Source organism: Rhipicephalus microplus, chromosome 3 (assembly GCF_043290135.1).
Source record: "Rhipicephalus microplus isolate Deutch F79 chromosome 3, USDA_Rmic, whole genome shotgun sequence".
Taxonomy (NCBI): Eukaryota; Metazoa; Arthropoda; class Arachnida; order Ixodida; family Ixodidae; genus Rhipicephalus; species Rhipicephalus microplus.
Genome location: NC_134702.1, coordinates 278,372,810 through 278,385,509, shown reverse-complemented (window position 1 = coordinate 278,385,509; position 12,700 = coordinate 278,372,810). Strand labels below are relative to the sequence as shown.

At 47.2% G+C, this 12,700-nt stretch overlaps 1 protein-coding gene across 1 annotated transcript in view; it reads right to left on the bottom strand.

Moving 5' to 3' along the window:
• Window positions 1–12,700, bottom strand: part of LOC119159798 (CUE domain-containing protein 1) — a 143,569-nt gene that overhangs the window by 32,518 nt on the left and 98,351 nt on the right. Inside the window, exons 9-10 of the mRNA XM_075891031.1 lie at window positions 12,014–12,083; window positions 401–515 (exon numbers count right to left, since the gene is read on the bottom strand). Coding sequence (XP_075747146.1) covers window positions 401–515; window positions 12,014–12,083 — 185 coding nt within the window. The remainder of the gene's footprint in view (window positions 1–400; window positions 516–12,013; window positions 12,084–12,700) is intronic.

Here is a 12,700-nt window from a genome sequence, read left to right as displayed (position 1 = left end):
GAAACAAAGTTTCTGAGCTTGTGCACATGATACCAGCATTGCGGTTATGTGACATCATGAAAGAAGTGATCATATTATGCATTTCTGTGAATAAATGATCAGTTGGAAGTAAGCTTTTGTGTTGACATTCTCTCTCTTCGTCTTTGCTTGTGCATGCTTAGGCATTCGGAATGTTCCCGCATATTCAAGAACAGGACGTGCTAAACTATGATAGCATGTGTAAGACAGTGCAGCCTAATCACCATGAAGAAAAGGAAAACAAGTACATGCGTAAGTACATGGCCACCTCTCATAGTTAAGGTTATGTGGGATGAACTTCATATAGAAGCACATGTAAATGGGTATTTTATTTTGCAAAAAAAGCTATTGTCAGCCTGTACAGGCTGTACAAGAATCTGACCTGCACCTGTATGTGCTGCTCTTGTTGGAGTCGTGCTTCAGTGTCCTCTTCTGATGAGCCAGGGTCCTCCTGTAGCAGCAAATTGTCACGTGATGGATTGGCTGCATCGCCCAGCCTGGAAGGCTCACACTAAGGAATTCCCAACCTTGCACATTAAAAAAGCCTTCAGGCCTGTGTGAAATACGTAGTGCAGTCACAGCGAAAGCTAGAGAAGCAGCCTTTCTAGAGCTGCTGGTAAACTCTCTAGCAACTACAGTTGCAAGATACCCACTTCAACATCACCACCATCAGCCTGACTACGTCCACTGCAGGACAAAGGCCTCTCCCATGTTCTGCCAGTTAACCCGGTACTGTGCTTGCTGCTGCCAATTTATACCCGCAAACTTCTTAATCTCATCTACCCACCTAACCTTCTTTCTCCCCCTAACCCGCTTGCCTTCTCTGGGAATCCAGTTAGATACCCTTAACGACCAGCGGTTGTCCTGTCTACGCACTACATGCCCGGCCCATGTCCATTTTTTCTTCTTGATTTCAGCTATGATATTGATACAAAACAGCCGCTAAACACGGCTGCATGAAAGAGGAGGACAAAGTGGGTTTTTTCCGTTGGATGCTGGTCTGACGCCATCTTGCTCGTCGGGTTCTCTGCGCTGTAAATAGCTCATTGAACAAGTTACTCGTAACATTATTGGTGGAGGTGGACGACCCCCGTACCTCGATGGAGACGCGCAGCGGTCACACCATCGGCGACCTTTCGACTCCTTCGACTGCTGGTACTTCCTCTACGCCGCCCTCATCAGTCCAAGCCACCACCTATGTCACACTACCACACCTCCGGGATCCCGGCACTTTCTCCGGTGATGGTACGATCGATCTCGACACTTGGCTGAAGCGGTACGAGTGCATCGGTGCTACTCACCGATGGGATCCTACGCTCATGCTCGCCAACGTGCTTTTCTACCTGGACGGCACTCCCCGAACATGGTTTGAAAGCCACGAAGCCGACATAACGAGCTGGGATCTCTTCGAAGAAAAGATACGTGACCTGTTTGGCGATTCATCTGGTCGTCAGCTCGTTACGAAGAAGACTCTTGCCACACGAGCCCAGTCTTCTACCGAATCGTACGTCTCTTACATTCTTGACGTCTTGGCTCTTTGTTCCAAGGCCGACCAGTCCATGTCGGAAGACGAAAAGGTTAACCACGTCTTGAAAGGCATTGCTGACGATGCTTTCAACCTGCTGGTTTTTAACAACGTCTCGAGCATCGACACAATCCTTAAAGAATGCCAACGTCTCGAACAAGCTAAAGCCCGCCGCGTAGCCCAAAGCATCGTGCGCCTTCCGGACACAGCGGCCACTTCTTCGTGTGGACGACGCCTTCCACCAGGCCCCTCGATGTGACAACCTTACACGCATCATTCTTCGAGAGGTCGAGGCAGCACAACCGGTAGCCACGCCATTACCGACGCCTGCGCCTTCCCCGACCACGATCTCTTTAATACAAGCGGTCGTTCGTCAAGAGCTATCGAATGTCGGTCTACATCCTGTTTCTACCGTGTACTCTGCTGAGCCTTCTTATCGTACCCCTTCTGCACCTCGCATACAACGCAATCCGTCCGAATGGCGTAATCTAGATGACAGGCCCATATGTTTTAACTGTCGACGCGTTAGTCATATCCCTCGTCACTGCCGCAGCCGCTGGGCTCCACCGTCCCATTATGCACCTCAGTATCACACCACTTCTGCTCGTCAGGCGTCCCCACTACTTTCCCCATCAACGCCGACCACATTTGCCGCTCCTACAGCACCTCTGAGCAGACCTCGCTACGACCAGTCACCGTCCCCTGCTCGTCATCAGTCCCGGTCGCCCCCACAACGCCGTGCAGCCTCCCCGACCTATTCGCAGCATCTCCGACTGGAAAACTAGGCCGTGCAGCTCCTGGAGGTGGAGCTGCTTTGACGACCTTCGTAAGAAATCCTCGATTAACATTAACAACGAACCGGAACCTTTTGGACGTTACTGTGGACAATGTTCGTGTCAGTGCATTGATAGATACTGGCGCGCATGTGTCCATTATGAGTGCTAACCTTCGTCGCCGACTTGGAAAAGTTGTCACGCCCGCCCTCAACCGAGCTGTACGAGTTGCCGATGGAGGAACTGCCGCAATTCTTGGCATGTGTTCTGCGCGAGTGTCTATTGGGGAGAGAAGCACTGTCGTTCTTTTCGCCGTTATCGAACATTGCCCTCATGACCTCATACTCGGTATGGACTTTCTAGCCACGCACTCTGCCCTCATAGACTGTTCAGCTGGCTCTCTCCATATCGATTTACCCCTCTTTTCTGATCCGACCAGCCCACCGCAAACCAGCCTCTGCTGCATTGATTTCACGCGCCTCCCTCCTAACTCTGTCACACATGTCGACTTATCCTCCACGCCGCCAGTACCTGATGGTGATTACATGGTGGCCCCGATTCCTGCAGTGATGCTTACGCATGGGGTTGCTGTGCCGCATATGATTCTGACGATTAGGAGAAACCGCACCTTCATTCCACTGGTCAACTTTTCACTCACCACCCAAGTTCTGCCACAGGGTATCTCCCTGGCCAAAATTACTGCTCTCCAAGATGACCATTTCAAGCCCTTCAGAGTTGACGATTGCTGCAGCTCAGTCAGTGGTTCCACTCCATCACGTTCTTGGGGCGCCGACATCGAGCGAATGGTGTCATCGGACCTCACGTCTGAGCAAGCTGCAGCGCTTTGCCACGTTCTTGAGGGCTATCGTAGCATTTTCGACTTTGCCAGCAACTCTTTGGGCCAACGACCATTGTCACCCATCGCATAAATACTGGCCATGCAATCCCCATTCACCGACGCCCCTACCGTGTGTCGGCGTCGGAGCGTGCAATATTACAACATGACGTGTGTCAGCGTCGGAGCGTGCAATATTACAACATGAAGTCGGCAAAATGCTTGCGAAAAACATTATCGAGCCTTCATGCAGCCCCTGGGCTTCTCCAGTCGTCCTTGTTAAAAAGAAAGATGGAACATGGCGCTTTTGTGTCGATTACCGTCACCTTAACAAAATTACCAAAAAAGATGTTTATCCTTTACCTCGCATCGACGACGCCCTCGACTGCCTGTACGGTGCCACTTATTTTTCAACTATTGACCTTCGATCAGGGTACTGGCAGATAGCCGTCGACGAGATGGACCGCGAGAAGACCACATTCATCACTCCTGATGGTCTTTATCAGTTTAAGGTGATGCCCTTTGGACTCTGCAATGCACCAGCCACATTTGAAAGAATGATGGACTCATTGCTCCAAGGGCTGAAATGGTCCACCTGCTTGTGTTACCTTGACGATGTTATTGTTTTTTCGCCCACATTCGACACGCATCTTGATCGTTTGTCAGCTATTCTGGACGTTTTTTGTCGAGCCGGACTCCAGCTTAACGCCTCCAAGTGCCGCTTCGCTCGTCGTCAAATTTCCGTGCTCGGTCACCTTGTCGATGCTCAAGGCGTGCGTCCAGACCCAGAGAAAATTCGCGCAGTCACGAACTTTCCCGTTACGAAAACCACAAAGGATTTCCGCAGTTTTGTGGGGTTGTGCTCGTATTTCAGGCGCTTTGTTAAGGACTTTGCGACCATTGCACGCCCACTCACAGACCTCTTGAAGAAAGACGCCTCGTTTACCTGGGGCCATGACCAAGCGTCATCGTTTTCGCAACTTACGACATTGCTTACAACGCCACCAATCTTGGCTCACTTTGATCCATTAGCCCCAACCGAGGTTCACACTGACGGCAGTGGACACGGCATAGGAGCTGTGCTATTGCAGCAACAACGCGGACACGACCATGTTATAGCCTACGCAAGTCGACTGCTATCTCCAGCCGAACGCAACTATTTCATCACGGAGCGCGAGTGCCTCGCCCTTGTATGGGCAGTCGCCAAGTTTCGCCCATACCTGTACAGGCGCTCATTCCGTGTTGTCACGGATCATCACGCGCTCTGCTGGCTAGCCTCCCTGAAGGACCCCACGGGACGTCTCGCTCGTTGGGCTCTACGCCTTCAAGAGTACACGTTCTCTGTAATGTACAAAACAGGGCGATTACATCAGGATGCGGATTGTTTATCCCGCTACCCTGTTGACGAAGAAACCGATACTGACGCTATCACGGACGTTTTTTCCATGTCGCAGCTGTTAAACATTGGCGAAGAGCAACGTCGGGATGCTTCTTTACGAGCTATCATTGACAAACTGGAATCAACGCCTCGCGACCCGTCTCTACGAATGTTTTTGGTGAAAGACGGGATCCTATATCGCCGCAACCTTGATTCCTTCGGATCAGACTTACTTCCTGTCATCCCAGCGCACCTGCGTTCCACTGTCCTGCATCAACTTCATGACGCTCCCATGACGGGCCATTTGGGCGTTTCTCGCACATACGATCGGGTACGACGTCAGTTTTTTTAGCCTGGACTTGCCCGCTCTGTTCGACGCTATGTCGCCGCTTGTGAGCCCTGTCAGCGTCGCAAAACGCCGTCTGCCCTCCCAGCCGGCTACCTTCAGCCGATCGACGTTCCCAACGAGCCTTTCTCATAATATTAGTGCACGGTGCTCCCCGCCAACTTTTCACCGACCGTGGCCGCACGTTCTTATCAGCTGTCGTTCATGAAATCCTGAGGTCTTGCCATACCAAGCACAAATTTACTACTTCGTACCATCCCCAGTCAAATGGCCTCACGGAGCGCCTTAACAGGACCCTAACAGATATGCTTGCCAAATACGTTGCGCCAGACCACCATGAATGGGACATTCATTTGCCGTATGTGACGTTCGCCTACAACTCATCTCGTCACAACACTGCCGGATATTCGCCCTTCTATCTATTATATGGCCGGGACCCAACTCTACCTTTAGACACGTTACTACCTGCGGCCACTGAATATGCTGGTGAAGCCATTGCACGCGCCGACCACGCGCGCCAAGTCGCCCGTAAACGTCTACAGGCTTCACAGGCGCGCCAGCAACAGCTCTACAATTCTCACCATAGGGACGTGCACTTTTCTCCGGGTTCTCTCGTACTCCTCTGGTCACCTACTCGGCGTGTGGGACTGTCGGAAAAACTGTTGTCGCCTTACACTGGACCATTCCGTATCGTTCGCCAAGTGACAGACGTCACGTACGAGATTGTTCCAAGCGATCCAACAAAGTCATCGTCAGCTCCGAGTGACACCGTTCACGTGGCTCGGCTAAAGCCCTATTACCCCCCTTCGACATCATCTGCGTAAATTTAGCACCAGGACGGTGCTTCTACCGCCGGGGGTTATGATACAAAACAGCCGCTAAACACGGCTGCATGAAAGAGGAGGACGAAGTGGGTTTTTTCCGTTGGATGCTGGTCTGACGCCATCTTGCTCGTCGGGTTCTCTGCGCTGTAAATAGCTCATTAAACAAGTTACTCGCAACAATATCCTTAATCCCCGTTTGTTCCCTAATACACTCTGCTCTCTTCTTGTCTCTTAAGGTTACGCCTACCATTTTTCTTTCCATTGCTCGCTGCGTCGTCCTCAATTTAAGCTGAACCCTCTTTGCAAGTCTCCAGGTTTCTTCTCCGTAGCTAAGTACCGGCAAGATACAGCTGTTATATACCTTCCTCTTGAGGGATAGTGGCAATCTACCTGTCATAATTTGAGAGTGCTTGCCAAATGTGCTCCACCCCATTCTTATTCTTCTAGTTACTTCAATCTCGTGGTTCAGCTCTACGGTTATTACCTGCCCTAAGTAGACATAGTCTTTTACAACTTGAAGTGCACTATTACCTATCTAGAAGCGCTGCTCTTTTCCGAGGTTGTTGTACATTACTTTCGTTTTCTGCAGATTAATTTTCAGACCCACCTTTCTGCTCTCCTTCTCTAACTCCGTAATCATGAGTTGCAATTTGTCCCCTGAGTTAGTCAGCAATGCAATGTCATCGGCGAAGCGCAGGTTACTAAGGTACTCTCTATTAATTCTTGTCCCTAACTGTTCTCATTCTAGGCTTCTGAAAACCTCCTGTAAGCACGTGGTAAATAGCATTGGGGAGATTGTGTCCTCCTGCCTTACACCCTACTTGATATATCATTACAATTTTGGGGAGCAGGTGCGGCAACACACTCTGCACACATTCCTGTGCACCCCTCAACTCTATCACTCAACTTGGCATGACAAGGCTACACACTGCACTGCCTTCCAATAAACTACAGTGCCACCGCAGTCAGCGTTACAATGGTAATGTTGACTGCAGCATCACCAGATGTAAGTGTCACTGGTAGTGGCTATGAAAACAGGCTGCCAAGATTGCAAGCTTTTGCTACCCAGACAAGCGTAGCGTCAGTATGCTTGCCCATTGGGAATAAACAGTTCTTATGTTTTCAAGTTAGGATTCGTCCTTCTGTTGATGTGGCTCTCATATCAGGTGAACCGGATGGGATTAGAGATCTTGGCAAATTGATTAAGAGGTAGCAAAATCTTTCCCTGCTGAATCACTTGAATGTGCGGCAAAAGTCAGTGGAGCCAAAGTGCTTGCGGGAGAGAATGCTGGACTTTCATGTTACTTGCAAGAGCATGCATGTGGCAAAGGAACTGTGATGGCTCGTGCTCGGCAAGTTCTTCCGACTGAGGCTGTCACACTTTCTTCCAAGATTGACAGGCGGCATATAAGTTCGGCCTTGAGCTGTTTGTAACGGGTTAGCCATTCGTGGGCTGGCGAGAATGTCGGACCTCGATGGCATAGTGGGAGTTCACGTGGGTGATGCCATAGTAGGAGCCAACTTGTGTGATGCATGCCAAGGAGAATTGAGCCTCAACTTGAGTAAATCATACTTCGGGTGAGCCCGCCCAGAATGGTGGAAGCTTGACAGCGACACATCCTGTGTTGTGTGGAGCAACATGCGGGATGCCATTTGAAGGGATTCTGATGTCTTCAGCGGAGCCGGCAGGCATGGTCAGTGTCAAGGAGTTGTCGTCAGGATGCTGCTCCATGAAATGACTGCATTTACACGGTGGATTTTGAACCTGTTGCCCTTGTTTCTGGATGAGCTCCCGCTGGGAGTGGAGCTGCCTCTGTAGTACTAGTTCCAGCTGTTGCTGTATAGCCTCTTGCTCTTGCATGGAGGTGTGTTATTGTCTGTTTTCCGAGTCACCAGATATGAGAGTCACGTTGCTGAAAAGACGAATCCCAACATGAAAACATGACTGTTGATTCACTTAGTAGCAGCAATGGGCAAGCATACCGACGCTATGCTCATCTAGATAGAGAAAGAAGGAACTTGCAATTTTGGCAGCCTGTTATAGTAGCCACTGCCGGCGACACATATCTCTGGCGATGCTGTGGTGGCACTGCAGTTTATCGGAAGCCTATGCAGTGTGTAGCCATGTCACAGCTACACACTGCGTAAGCTTCCACTGTATAGCTGCAGTGTGTAGCCATGTCACGGCTTCATACTGCAGCTGAAAATATAGCGAGACGAAAGCTGCACAGGAATATGCACAGAGGGTGTCGCCGCACAGAGTAGTACGCCTTCAGTCATGCCATTATTGAACATTCTGTGGAGGAGCGAAGTACCCACTACAGATGCATCTACTATGAGGCATTATGTGCACTTAGTTGATGGTGCGGCTGATGAAAATGGTTGGGCCATTCGTAATGGATGGGAAGCTTGAAACTCTTTGTGCAGTTTGCATTGTGTGATGGCTGGTTATTTATTGTACTCTTCTATTACACAACATTACAACTGCTGATATGATTCCTGGCCTGATATGAAGCCAGTATAGGGTCTTTTTGCAACAGACTTCCGAGCACCGGCATGGCACTGTGGTGTAAAACTCAACAGCTACATAGAGAGCCTAGGTTCGAAACTTGCTTGATTCTGAATATTTTTTGTTTTATGCCAGGGCACGCTCTACTGTACTCCTGACCTGCCCAGATATCCCCTCTTAAGCGCCCACATCTAGTTTGTACCTTCTGCCGCTATGGCCGTAACCTACGAGCGGCATGGCTCTAGGTCCACTCAGCTGAAGGTCTACTCAGGTGTCCGGTCTTGCTCCCATTCGATTTTTTATATATAATAATGGTATTCAGTTCGGTATTCATAGAATGGTTTAAATGAGGCTTTTAGCAGACGACTATGTAGTAGTGTACACAGTAGCACGTCATTCAAGGGATCAAATATAACTAAATAATTCACTGCAATCTATCTGCTCCTAGTGCAATACCTGGGGCATGAGACTTAACATGTCAAAAACCAAGTGTAATACATTCACCAACAAGAAAAACAATAAACCAACAAGAAAAACAATAAATTTCAGCTATAACACCACACTCGAAAAACGTCATCAGGTAAAATACTTGGGCCTTGTCCTCACATCTCCATCTGCCAGACCACCGAATGCAAACTATCTTTTTTACGAAGAAAGCTACGTAACACACAGCTGCATATGAAAATAAATGCCTACAGAACACTTGTTAAACCCTCATTAGAGTATGCTGATTCAATCTTGAGCCCTTAGCAAAAACAACTACGTAATTGATAAAATTGAATGCATACAAAAACTATATTCATATACTCTTGGTATTCTAGACAATGCAGCATCTCTCAGCTATTAGTGGAAGAAAGCCTTGAGCAACTTTCACAGTGAAGAATAGTTTCCAAACTGAAATTCGTTTATCCTTGGTCCCACAGTCATTTCAAAAATCCAAAGTCACATTATTTACGTTCCCTTTTTTGCACTCATCGAGAACTAACCACAGTAACACAATCAGACAACTTTCAAGCCGCATTAACATTTACAAATATTCACTCTTCCTCTCGGCAATCGGTCAATGGAATATGCTACCAGATAGTGTTGTATATTGAACTACTGTGGAATCATTTGTTGCGGAGGTGGGGGGCCATTCATTTCTGTTCACGATTGTGACTTTCGATTTTTTTCTTTGATATGCTTCTTTTTCTCTATAACTACTCCTGCAAGGGCCGATTGAGCCTGCAGTGTGTTCAAATAAAAAAAAAGGCTGTTGACTGTTTATTTCTGATGCATATTTAGGACTGCGGGGAGAGGCACATAGTCACAAGACAGTTTGTTGATGGCATACGTTACGTTTTTTGCTACGCACTGGTAATTTTTTCTCGGGTATTGTTTGTAGCAAGAAAAACACACGGAGTAGACACAAACGCTGGCAGGTCGCCTTGTGCATTGTACTGTGGTTGTTTTCTTTGTTTTTTTTTCGCTCTAAATTCTTCAGAGCTTGTCTCTGTTCTGTGTGTGTCTATTCTGTGTGTGCTTTTAGCTTTTCAAACTGTTCTTGAGGCCGAAGCAATAGTCTTCAATTCGCTGCTGTGCTTACTTTTTTCGTCTGTGCAGTCATGCGTTCTTTAAAAAACAACAAAAAAACAGAACCCAAGTTTTATTAGCAAGGTCCGCCTAGTGGCCTATTTTCATTTGGCAATTATCGTATGCATGTCCTAAATATGAAATTACATACTTTTCTTTATATGGAGGTAAAATAGCTCTGCTAGTTTTATTTCAAATCGTTGGTACCAGGCATATACTTTGCCACTTCGACATCGGACGAAGAAAGACATGAGGTGACTTTCATACAGTGTTCTGGGTAAAGCTGTGCTAAAAGCCTGCAATACATAAGGTTTTGTACATATTATAATTAAGGTGAATGTAGTAACAACATTAGTTGACGTTTGGAACAAGAAAAATTTATTAGACACAACAGATACTGTGCTGCTTATTGGTTGGTCATCACTTGATGGACAAATGAAAATGTTGTACAAACCTTGCCTCCACGTGAATGCGGTGGCAAAAAAAAAAACAGAAACAAAAAGAGACAGTGGGGGGGGGGGGGGGAGGGCGAGATCAGGTGGTTCTTGCATGTGCACCTAAAATATACGTACATAGTGCCTGCGGCCTACTAGAGAAAACTAACAAAGATCGATCTTTCTGTGTCACGCACAAAAAGAATTCTGAACAGTTTACTATACCATAACAGCGCCGCTGTAATAATTTCACTTGAAGTGTGAGAGACAAACCCATGTTTTCTAGCCCAGTAACCTAATGATAATGTTTGAGCCAAAGAGAATAATGCTGCAAAGTAGCTGCCGCAGTACTTTTGTGGTTGCATGGGAACAATTAAAACGAGTTCTATAATGCTGTGGCAGCTTGGGCTAGTTTGTATGACATGACGATACTTATAGCCCGAGAATAGAATGATGACACAGAGACAAGAAAGACACGAAGGACACGAGCGCAGAGACAAGAAGGACACAAAGGACACGAGTGCAGAGACAAGAAGGACACGAGCACTCGTGTCCTTCTTGTCTCTGTGTCCTCATTCTATTCTCGCGCTATAACTATCGTCTATAATGCTATTGCATTTAAAGAAAGAAGGATATCTACGTGTCATATTTTGCGACAAGTTTAAAGACTACGTTCAGCAAACTTGCACACAACCAAGATGAAATATTCCACGCTAGCAGCCTCTGTTGCCCGAATCTGCTTTAAACGACTACTAAAGCTGCATGCAAAAGAGAGGAGTAACTTTTTAATAACGTACCTGAACGTCTTTGTAACTGCAGCAAGGCATAAATGAACGCCGACTGCATGCTTCTAGTGCGTCTGAAATAGATTCAAACGCGCCTGCACAATTGATGTCATGACTGAAATCGCATGATTCGCCAGGCAGAGGAGCGCCGCTCGATCCATGGGAAAATACTGCCATCTCCCGCCGCCTTCAGGAAGCGACAAAATTACACTTATTCGCAAGGCGACGCGCCGAATGGGACGGCTGTAGCAACAGCGCGCCGCCGGCTAATCCCGGCGGCCACCCCTGTTAGCATGGTTTCGAAGTGCGGCCGCTAGGTGGAGAGTGCTCACTTGGAGTCGCAAATACTTAGATGTTATCTAGCATGGTAGTAGTGGTGGCTCACTTACGCGCGCGCCTATCTTGGGATTGGAGCGCTCTGTATCTCTTCTGCTTTCTCCGCAAGCTTGCTTTGAAATTACAGTAGTTAAAGAGAGCACAAACAGCAATTAACTTGCTGCCACGACCATGTTTACGAAAGGAGCACGCTGCTCACACATGAAAAAGTAGCAATTGTGACCATTGTTCACGCTCGTCTAGGTGTATAATTGTGTGTTCGTTTCTCATGTATATCCGCTTTAAGTGTCAAGCTGTGACAGCTGTTTGTATGCTCCTTTTGTGCGTGCTTTCTGGCTGAGGGATGCAGTGCAAGTTTCAAACTGCTTGTCGTTCTTCGAGTGATACTGCAATTTGTTACTGCAGCATTCATTCCTTTGCCTCTGCAGTGAAACAATTCACAATGAATGCTCAACTGCCACTGCAAGGACACGTTTCACTTTCGTGTCATACCGAATCGTATAAAATTAGATCAACCACAATTTTTTTTTTCATTCACCAAGCGCGATAGCACTTACGGACACTGGCGGTGGTGGCAGACAACTACATCTACAAAATTGGATGTTTAGATGACCTCATAACAGCTTTGGTTGTAAAATTGTGCAGAACAAAACAAGCAATGTCATGAGTTAAGGATACATCTGTCGAAAGTGGCATTTCTTTGTCCGATGAAACAATCGAGCCAGTTGAGCAAACTTCCGTCTTGATGCTGCGTCGGAAAATAAAATGAAAGAAACAATTGATGCAACACTGCGTTAGTGTAAATGAAACTGACCAACTGTGACTGCAGTACTTTCACCAGACATCAGTGGTAACACTAATACAGTGACACGTTGTTCGACATGACACTTCTGTAGGTACTTTAAAGTGGCAATCATTCATCCTAACTCTGTCTGCATGTTCTTCAACCTCACTGTTAGCACATCTAGCTGATTCAATATACTGTAATGACCACGATGAAACAAAGCAAAAAGTAACACACTTTGAAAGCAATATTGTATCTCCACATTAAAAAAAAGAATTCGATTAGGGGTATCCATGACCAACTCTCTTGCCATGTTTTGCATCATGAATCAATTGTACACATACAGCTTTAAAACAACCAGAAGTGCAGTGTATAGATATACTCTGAAATCTCGAGCAAGTGCGTCTCTTCCTTTATCGGCACATTTCAAGTATGTGCCAATGAGTGAGCAAGTGCCCCTTCTGACTGATTGATTTGTGGAGTTTCACGTCCCAAAACCACCATATGATTATGAGAGACGCTGTAGTGGAGGGCTCTGGAAATTTAGACCACCTGGGGTTCTTAAAGTGCATCTAAATCTG